This window comes from Carassius carassius, chromosome 11 (genome assembly GCF_963082965.1).
Source record: "Carassius carassius chromosome 11, fCarCar2.1, whole genome shotgun sequence".
Lineage (NCBI taxonomy): Eukaryota > Metazoa > Chordata > Actinopteri > Cypriniformes > Cyprinidae > Carassius > Carassius carassius.
This window is the reverse complement of record NC_081765.1, coordinates 16,536,119-16,546,724: the sequence shown is the minus strand read 5'-3', so window position 1 is coordinate 16,546,724 and position 10,606 is coordinate 16,536,119. Positions and strand designations below refer to the sequence as shown.

The following is a 10,606-nucleotide window of genomic DNA, read 5'->3' as shown; positions in this document are numbered from 1 at the left end:
TGGATCTCCTGAGTTGCAGAAAGGGGAGCTTATGCAGCTGGGTGATTCTCAATGGATCTCAAGATAGAATTCATATTTTTCCTATTTTGAACATAAATGCACAAACTGAATTAGAAAAATCTTACTATCTTATCTGATTGTAATTGGTTCTCAAATTCTGTTAACATGGTGTTTCTTGAGTCCAATGTCATATTGACAACAAATAAAAATGGTTCAAGTCCAATGTTTACTGGAACTTGCCAAAAATAGATGTTTTTCTTTGGGGCCATTGTCCTTACCACTCCCCGCAGACAAGTGTGCTCTTACAAATATCCACCACAGAATTAAAAAATAAATAAATAAATAGAGAAGAAAAAAAAATTCATTTTGACTATTTATGTCACGACTGATCTATCTCACAGTTCGCTAATATCTCAAGGTTGCTGACTTTTTTTCTCCAAATTGACCTTTTTGATTCCTTGGGGGAAATAATTCCATAGAATCCATAGAAGTTTGTTCGCAAGTTTACTGAAACCACAAAAAAAAAAAAAACATTGTTAAAGAGAAACCCTAACAATCTTTTATTCTTTAAGATCAGACCTCGAACTTTTAGTAAAACATGACTGCAAAATGAAAAAAGAAAGAAAAAGAAAAGAGCAATCTGAGTTAACAAGACTAAATCAGTTGACACTTAAAGGGTTAGTTCATCGAAAAATCATAATTATGTTATTAATAACTCACCCTCATGTCCTCCGTTTATCTGGCTCGGCTCGGTATTCATCTTCAGTTCTCTCTTCACAGCAGTTCAGTCAGTGTACTGTTTGAGTAAATGAATTACTCTGGGATATTGGTTTGTTTTAACCCAGAGGGAGTGTCACATTAAAAAAGTTAACAGCTTAAGTCATTTGTGGATTAATGCATATTGGAGACGTGAACCATTTAAAACGATTCAGTTCGATTTGGTGAACTGTGTCAAAAAGATCTGGTTACATCGAATGATTCGTTCGAGAACCGGATATCACAAACTGCTTTGTTTTGAATTCTCTCACAACAGACACGGAAGAGAAGACAATGATGAAAAAATTCGTCGTTTTTGCTATTTTTGGATCAAAATTTATTTTCGATGCTTCAAAAAATTCTAACTGACCCTCTGATGTCACATGGACTACTTTGATGATGTACCTTTCTGGACATTGACAGTATACCGAACACACAGTTTCAATGGAGGGACTGAGAGCTCTCGGACTAAATCTAAAATATCTTAAACTGTGTTCCAAAAATAAACGGAGGTCTTACGGGGTTGGAACAACATGAGGGTGAGTTATTAATAACATAATTATGATTTTTTTTTAAAAAAGCTGGACGTCCAGTGAACATTCAAAAATAAAATTTTAATAACTTCATGGAAAAGCTTGCAAAATGATATTTGAACATATTTCTGTTAAAGGTACCAGAGAATGGAAAACTGTATTTACCTTGGCATAGTTGAATAAGAGTTATGTACATGAAAATGATCGTGAAATATCATGAGCCTCAAACACCATTGAAAATCTTGTGCTGCAATAGTCCACTGAAAAAGAGGCGAATCCAAACATAACACCATAGGGATCATTAATGTTTACACCCCCAACATTTGCATAACGTTTTCCAGCCCATGTTCTAGGCCAGCCAGACCTGCACATCAATGCAATGTTGCCAGATATTGCTATTAAAACTGATAAATAAATAAAAAATAAACAGAAATGTTTTCAAATATTTAGCAATTAAGATAGATAAAGATATCGCTGACCCTAAACTGCAACGTCCTTCTCCATGAACTTTCTAAAGTGTCAAAAAAAGTGGAAAAGATAAGTGCAAAAATGCTTATAACAGCAACACAGAGGCTGCGTCCACATCTTCACAGACAACTCTCAAGCCTCTTTCATTCGGATGCTAAACATTCTTTCAAAATCTCTTAAAATCTCTATCTTTGTTTGATACAGGCTCAGACATATCAGGTTGGATGCCTAATCTCTCCATCGTTCACGCTGGACAGAAAAGATTTGTGCCGTGAAACAGCCAATCAGAGCAGAGCCCAACATTATTATTCATGACCCTTCCAAATAATTCTAGGAACAAATCCTAGGTTTGAAAATGGACATGCAAAACCATTTCTGGAGAATTTTTTCCCTTACTCAAGCCACATACCTTTTATGTAGATATCATTTAAAATATTGTATCAATGCATTCTATGGCACATTTAACTGGGATTATGAACTCCTATTTTAGCCAGAAGCAATAGTTTGAAGTTAAATATGTCTTAACGCTTTAGTTTTTGTCTTGTCCAGATGTGAACTGATGGATTGGACTGGAGTGGTGTGGATTATTGTGATGTTTTTACCTCTGTGGATTATTGTGATGTTTTTACTCTCATTCTGGCGACACCCATTCATGCAGGGCATCCATTGCCGATACACTGATGCAATGCTACATTTCTACAAACCTGATGAAGTAACAAACTCATCCTAATCTTGGATGGGCCGATGGTGAGCACATTTTCAGCAAATCTTCATTGTCACTACTGCTTTATAAAACTCTTCTCGTCCAATGCAGAGGACAGAAGTCTCAAAGCCTCGGCCGTGCCTTTCTTTGCTCACCTCCTAACCAGGTGGTGCAGTTGGGTTTAGCAGGTGGGCTGTGGATTTGGACGCTCTTGGTAGCCAGAGCATCGCAGTACTTGAGTTTCTCCACAAGTGAGCAGATCTCAGACAGGGGTCGGTGCAGGAACACAGGCAGCATGAACATACCGCCGATTATCAAACCGTTCTCTGACAAAACCTTACGAGTGTCAATGGGACACTGGTGAGGGACAAACACAGAATGAGCAAGGTGAATGATGGGAAAACTGTGTCACAGTGTCTGGTCTGTGTATCCCTGGGTGTCCACTAAGGTCTGACTTCCCCATATCCTCACCCCACTTCAGTACTGCATTTCTCACAAGCCTTATGGACTAATCACTTCATTGCACACAGCTGTTCCCACTCACATTGTTTGCACCTGTCTATATATACCATGTTTGTTTCAGTCATTGTCATGGAGTCCTTGGTTAATGTCACCCGTTATTTTCGTGTTCCCTGGTTTTTGCCATGTTTCTTGTTTTGGACTGCTTTTCTGGATTTTGACCTTTGCCTGGCTGATTTATGATTCTGGATTACCCTAATAAAACACTGCTTTTGGATCTCCTTGTTTGTGTGCACTTCATGACAAACTGTTGCTTCGGACTCTTCAGTGAGGCAGACAATATTTTTGATAAAATTCTACAGTCTGCATATAGATACCTAAATACCACTTCAGAAGCACTTCTGTGCCTCCTTTATAGTGTAAATTTGGCAAAAGAATCAATCATTGGAGATTTTTTTTATAACCTACTTACAATATACTGTATGAGAAAAATCACCACACCATAAAAGCATGTTGCTAATTATGAATGATATGGATCAAACAAATTTACTTAGCTAATTGGAACTTTTGTTAAGAAATTTATAATTTGCATAGAGGACAACTGGAAATGATATTATATAAAATATCAATATGAATGTAATGAATCTTTGTACAATTAAAAAAAAAATCCTTCAGCTTGGCATTCTGCTGAGGAGTGACAAGCTACAAGAAATGAAGAAAAAACTACTGTATAATGTAGAGGAAGTTTAAAAACCATAAATCTTAGTAGAGTAGCGGCATATTTAATTTCTGACAGGAATAAAAACGAGGCTGTGAGGGATGGAATGATCAGAATCAGAATGAGCTTTATTGCCAGGTATGTTCACACGTACGAGGAATTAGTTTTCGTGACAGAAGTCTGCAGTGCAACATAACAGCGACAGAACAAAAAACACAATAAGGAATAAAAAATACAAATATGTAGGTAAGGAATGACAATATACAAATTGACAATGTATGGCAGGTATATTACAATGAGCATTTATGTATGTACATGTAGGCCTATATTATGTGCAAAGAATTTAAGTGTACGCTAAGTATGTGTGTTAGATAAATAAGTGTATGTGTATATAATTATAAATATACATAGTGTAGTGTGTTCCACAGTTATTATCAGCTGTTCATAAGATGGATTGCCTGAGGGAAGAAACTGTTCCTGTGTGTGGTCGTTCTGGTGTATGTTTAATGACATGTCAGTTAGCTGCGTTTAAATTCAAATTTTAGGCCTCATTTGCGGTAAGGCACAAACCGCTTTGTTATATGTTAAATCCCCAACAGGTGCCGCCAAATATTTATATTTAGACAGTCCTCAAAACGGTTGAACTTGGATTACGTCTGATTTGACTGTCACACAACTTTTGTAGTTACTGACTGCCAACGTATTAAGAATGCGGTCGAAATTCAGAAAGCTCCCTCTACACAAGGCCTACTTAAAATGAAATCAAACTTTTCAAAATGGATTTTTCAATGCAACTTGATCTAATAAATGCAACGTGTATCTTCAAAAAAGAAAGTGAGATAAAATGCCTACAACTACAAACATTTAAGTACATTAACACTATGGGATAATGAGGTATAGATGTACCTTAACACACTCAATCTTGTCGTGTAAATTATCATGGCAGTTGAAAAGCAGTAAAGAGGGATTGTCCATGTTTTCTGTCCGGGACGCCTCCTGGATGATGACGTCACGCAGCTTCTCCTACTGTACCAATAGTATGTTCCTGCACAACCGAGACGCGCGCTCACGACAGCTGCACATAACGGTCCATACTCAAGAAACTGACCGCATCTTCCAAAAAGTAAGTATAATTTATATGTTTTGGCTTTTATCTCTTCCATCCGGCTTTCATCGATTAGTGGGATGTAACGTTAGCTCTGTTCGCGTCGCTATCTGCCACCGAGTTGCCACTTTTCTTGCTGAACTCACAACTGCTGTTTCTGAAACTTTAGCTCGAATTATTTGCCCAGTTTCGCCGTGTTTGACACTTGAAACTTGCTAGAAATGGGAGACTGTGTGAGTCTGTAGGTCTTCTGAATGTCTTCATCTGTTGACTGGAATTTCACAATACGTTTCAACTTGTTCATCCAGCCACCGAGGACAGTATCTTATCTTACAAAGAATCTGAACTCACTGTTTCAAAGTTTAAAACCTGCATTTAGCCCTTGAAAACTTCATAAAGGGAAATCAGAAAATGTCCTTTGCGCCCTAATTTAGACTGACCAATGTAACTGTAACCGATAAAAATTGTATTAGTATCAGGACTCAAACCTTCAGGAATCCTCTCATGTCAAACTACTAAGTGCTCCGCATAATTAATGTTTAATTAAACAGGCTGAACAAGATTTTCTTCCTAATTTCTCCTCACAAGTCATCTACATTGGCCTATATTATTTAGATATATGGGAAAAACTTTAAAACGTGGTGCAGATGTTTTGAGCTCCATCTGGAATGTACCATACTTCAAAAAGTTTTTTTTTTTTTTAGGTTTTTATTATTATTATTATTCATTTATTTTGCTCATGATTAAGCATTACTGTAGTATTTTAGCAGTTCATATAGTTTAAATATTGTATAAAGCCATGTCACCAAAAAGCAGTCGTCATGCTTCAAAACTATGTATGCTCGTAAGGCAAGTTCAGTCCTGAAAATGTCCAATGATGCATAAAGGTCTATGACATTAGCAATTAATTTAACAGTTTACACTGGGATTCTTTTGATGTCATAGACCGGTATGTTCTGTCATACCCTGAAGGTGTTTGCCGAAATATGATTGTGCAATGGAAGTTTTGGGAAATGTAGCACATCCTTATTTTACAGGCTCTGCCTCTGTATTTCTGGAAAAAAAAGGTGGTACAATGAGTTTTTCACAGAGCAGATGCTGGAGCCCTATAAATACTGTACACATACTATAAATACTGTAATACAGGTACCATACTATTTTCAGAAACATTTTGTCCATTTATGAAATAATAATGATAATAATGTTTACTCCATATACATTTCTAGTAATATCTTTTATATAGTTATTTACAGAGCAGAACATGACTGCTACCCATTTGCTATATATATTTGCTAGATAGATAGATAGATAGATAGATAGATAGATAGATAGATAGATAGATAGATAGATAGATATTTGCTCCTGATGATGTACATCTGTGTGAACTGTCTCATAACATTGCATATAAAACTGTAACCCTTATCAATAAGGCAGCCTAAGTGGCTTTGCTTTTGTAGTTAGTAGTTTTATAATATGTCAGACTGTTGTGCATGAGACATTCCCAGTAGACTACAGGTGGGCATTTTCTCTAAAGGCAATTCACTGTGTGTGCTTTCTTCCCCAAGGTGGTAGCCATGGAAACCATTGATGTGTATTGCTGTAGAGCCTTTATAGTAAATGATCAGAAAAGAGGATGCCGAGTTCCACTCAAACACTATCCTACTCTTGATTACTAAAAGCCAGCAACGTTTGATCCTTAAGCTTGCATACTGCAAAGCGGCTCAGATGGAACTTCTATTAATAAATGAATAATTTAAACACTTTGCACAATTTTTGAAGCAATCATTTGATAAGATATGTTACTGCACAAAAATAAAATAAATAGAAGTATAATAATTAACATAAAAGAGGAACAAATGTAGCGACTTTGATTTCAGGCTATATGGGCAATTTTGTGCAACCCTTCATAGAGACCAGGGCCTTTTATTCTCTGTTTATGTGCAAGAGGATATCATGAATAACGTAGACGTGTCTGGACAAGAGCAAATATTTCTGCCCTTATTAGCCTTACTTCAAGACAAGTTGTGGCAAAGTGTAGGTTCTCTTAGGTTTAGGATAAGTGGGACGAGGCCATAAAATTGAAGTTTGCCTTATACGTCTGATATAAACCAATATGGAAAGAGTTGTACAAGATACTTTACAATCTTACTGTAATTAAATTACTGATTAACACTGAATGGAAAAGAATATATAAAGTCATCACTGCCAACAGCATATAATCCTTGTTGATGAATGCTTGTTCTGATCATTTCAGAAAAGGACTGATACAAAATTGTATTAGAAAAAAATTAATGTTTTTTTAGAAAATATTTGAGAACTAAAGATTTTTTTCAAGAATTAAACTTATGAATATTCTTATGCAGTTTTTTCTTTTCATTTTCTTGAACTCCTGGTTCATCTGTTTTTTAATTGTGCAAACAATATCAAATTTCCTTAAATACTATATTCTGCCAAAATAAAAAAGCAAACTTATAATGTTCTTTCACCTTTACTTTGTGACAGATGTTATGGAAGGCCATTAATTTCTAATACTGAAACAAACATGGGAAGAGAAACTTGAGACAAGAAGTGGAGTTTGGTAGAAATACACACCATGGCTGCCCATCGCATTCGATCAGCAAACAACAACACTGTGCTCCCTCGCTGCAGATCTGAGGGTGCACTTATTGATCTCAGTGAAGGAGTGCCAGAGGCCACCCTTACAGATGTTAAAGGTTTCCTTTCTTATTTTTACCTCACAGTCAGCATAGTGTTAGCTTTTAGTTTTAACCTCTTTCACTTATTTTTTTTTTTTTTTTTTTACAGTGCCTTCAGCTAGTGCCTTACGACTGGATGCTACTGCTTCATTTGGAGCTGTCAGGGAAGTGATTGCCATTAAGGATTACTGTCCATCCAGCTTTACCACACTCAAATTCTCAAAGGGAGACTGTCTTTATGTTATAGACACATCGGGTGAAGAGTGGTGGTATGCACACAACAGTAAAGAGATGGGATATATCCCAGCTGCTTACGTTCAGCTGATCAATTATCGAGATTCAACGTTCAGTGATAGCGGCATGGTTGACAGCCTAAGTGACATTTCTGAGGGAGTGAAAGAAATGGATATCTCGGGGGAGTGGACAGGGTCCATCAAAACCACAGAATCTAGAAATGACCATCCTTTTGTTAATAAACGGATGTCAACTAACCCTTTCCTAAATGGCACGCTGCAAGGTTCCCCTGACCAAAATAGCAACCAGAATTCTGCAAATGCTTTGTGTTTAGATAATCTCTCACCTCCCATCTCAAACACCAGCTGCACTATTAATATTAATGTCTTTGAAAGTGGGCTATTTGACACAAACAATATTAGCCCTTGCCCAAATTTTCGCAGGGACAATCCATTTTTTAGGAGTAAGCGTTGCTACAGCATGTCAGAACTGTCTGTCCTGCAGTCCCTGTCTGATGCGAATCAAGGTTCCTTGAGTTTTTTTGGTGGCTTGAAGTCTCCTAAACCTGAGCATTTTCAAAGTAGAGAGGATTTCAAAACGGCATGGCTAAATCACCGTAAACTTACACGATCCTGCCAAGATCTGGACTCCATTGAACAAAACCCAGGTTGGGGGCAAACCCAGCCAATAGAGACCGATATTGTGTGCAAACTGGACAGTTCTGGTGGTGCTGTGCAGCTACCAAATACCAGTATCAGTATATATATTCCTGAGGGTCACGTTACACCAGGTGAGACTCAACAGATATCACTGAAGGCCCTTCTGGATCCACCGTTGGAGCTTAACAATGATAGATGTACTACCGTAAGTCCAGTGGTAGAAGTAAAACTCAGTAACTTGGAAACCAAGACCCGGGTCACTTTAGAGATGAAGGTGTCTGTTGTAGTAAAGATAGAGAGCCGCAAAACCACAGAGGTGGTGTGTGTGAGAAGCAACTTCAAGGAAGGTCCGTATGTCCCGATTCCACATGTATACATGTATGGAGACACAGTTCAAGTAACTCTGGACAATTTAGAGCCTTGCATGTATGTCTCTGTAGTTGCCCAAACACAAACGGTGGCCCCATACAGCACAGTCTGGGAACATGTCGTAAAAAAGGTCACTCTTGGAGTATATGGGCCAAAGCACATCCACCCATCATTCAGCACAGTAGTGGCCATTTTTGGCCATGACTGTGCCCCAAAGACGTTGGTAGTGAGCGATGTAAAAAAGCACTTACAGTCAACTCCACCTGTCGTCCTCCAGCTCTGGGGGAAACACCAGTTTGTACTAACAAAACCTCAAGACCTTCAGGTTGACATGTATTCGAACATGTCCAATTTTGATGTGAGAGCCAATGAAGATGCAAGAACCGTGAGGGGATTTCAGATCAAACTTGGCAAAGTGGCTCGCCTCATCTACTTGATCGCAGCACGTGATTCAACTGACATTTCAGACTTTACTTTGCGTATTCAGGTCAAGGATGATAAGGACTGTATCTTGGCCCAGTTTTGCGTTCAGACCCCAACTGCACCACCAAAAACAATTACAAGAAGCTCCGTTCAAAGGCGCTTCATAAAGAGAAAGGAAGTAAACAAAATCATACTGTCTCCTCTTGCAGCGACTACAAAGTACCCTGTGTTTCAGGACAGACTAGTCAAAAACCTAAAATTTGCTAAGTTCCTGAAAACTGTTGCGAGACACTCCAAAAGCCTATATTTGCTAGAGTATCTTAAAGGTGATGTAATGGCACTTTTGAGTGAGGAAAAAATAAAACTTAAAGGACATCTATGGACCAAAGAATGGTACATCGGATACTATCATGGAAGAATTGGGTTGGTGCATGCAAAAAACATTCTAATCATGGGAAAAGTGAAACCTGTTCATTTCAAAGGGCCTGATCTTACAACTACAATCCTATTAGAGCAGATCCTAAAGCCCTGCTTGTGCCTGACGTACATCTACGCATCAGTGCAGACAATACTGATGGAAAACATGGCAAGTTGGAGAGTGTTTGCTGACACTTTGGGTTACGTCAATCTGCCTCTGACACATTTCTGTCGGACAGAGCCAGAAAGTGAGCCTGAAAAGGTGGCTTCTGTTCTTGAGAAACTTAAGGAAGACTGCAATGCAGCTGAGGGCAATGAGAGGAAGTCTTTCCAGAAGGAGCTCATGAAGGTAAGCTTTGACATGGAGGTCGATCTTTCAATTAAACTTAGTTGTGTACTGAGAAAACCTTTATAGAAACTAATTAAAAAAGGTATAAAGCGTGTTTGTTTGATTAATTTATTGGAGGTTTTCTTAAAATTGACAAGACGATAATAATTTTCATGTAATGTTTGATAACTAATAAATGACCAATATGACTATTTCATAATATTTTGAGACTGGAGACTCAAAGCAAAGACCAAGTGCTAAAGATTTTAAAGTGCCACCTTATTTGCAGAACACTACCTGCTACCCACTTTAGCATGTTATCCTGACCCCTGACATTCAATCTCTCAAACAAAACCTTATCTCTCTCACTTGGTCTATATTACGATGGTGGATAATATGCAGGTTTGTCTGGCTGTCACCTGCATGAACCCCTCTGTGCCACTGTTTCAATAAAGCATGATGTTAAAACTTTGTAAACAGGAACCTGAAGTAGGATGTTTCCCAGTGAAATATCAAATTGCATTTTAGCTACTTATTTTACAAACACTTAAATAAATCTGCTCTATGATGCATCAGTCATTCTGCAACAATCACCTAAAAGAAACCTCTCTGTATAAGAGAGAGCTGACACCGAAGATTATCTAAATAGCTCACACTGAAGATTATCTATATAAAAATCACATATTTAAATCATATACAGTACTGTACAAAAGTCTTAGGCCACTAGTTTTTTTTAAC

General features: G+C 37.7%; 2 protein-coding genes across 12 annotated transcripts in view; both read left to right on the top strand.

The window, feature by feature from the left end:
- LOC132152888 (zona pellucida sperm-binding protein 4-like) overlaps positions 1-10,606 on the top strand; it is a 240,818-nt gene that overhangs the window by 158,960 nt on the left and 71,252 nt on the right. The window lies entirely within an intron of this gene.
- The window catches only part of LOC132152886 (SH3 domain-binding protein 4-like), a 28,435-nt gene continuing 22,462 nt past the window's right edge, over positions 4,634-10,606 (top strand). Inside the window, exons 1-3 of the mRNA XM_059561827.1 lie at positions 4,634-4,760; positions 7,245-7,456; positions 7,548-9,889. Of these exons, the coding sequence (XP_059417810.1) occupies positions 7,336-7,456; positions 7,548-9,889 (2,463 nt within the window). The 5' untranslated portion in view covers positions 4,634-4,760; positions 7,245-7,335. The remainder of the gene's footprint in view (positions 4,761-7,244; positions 7,457-7,547; positions 9,890-10,606) is intronic.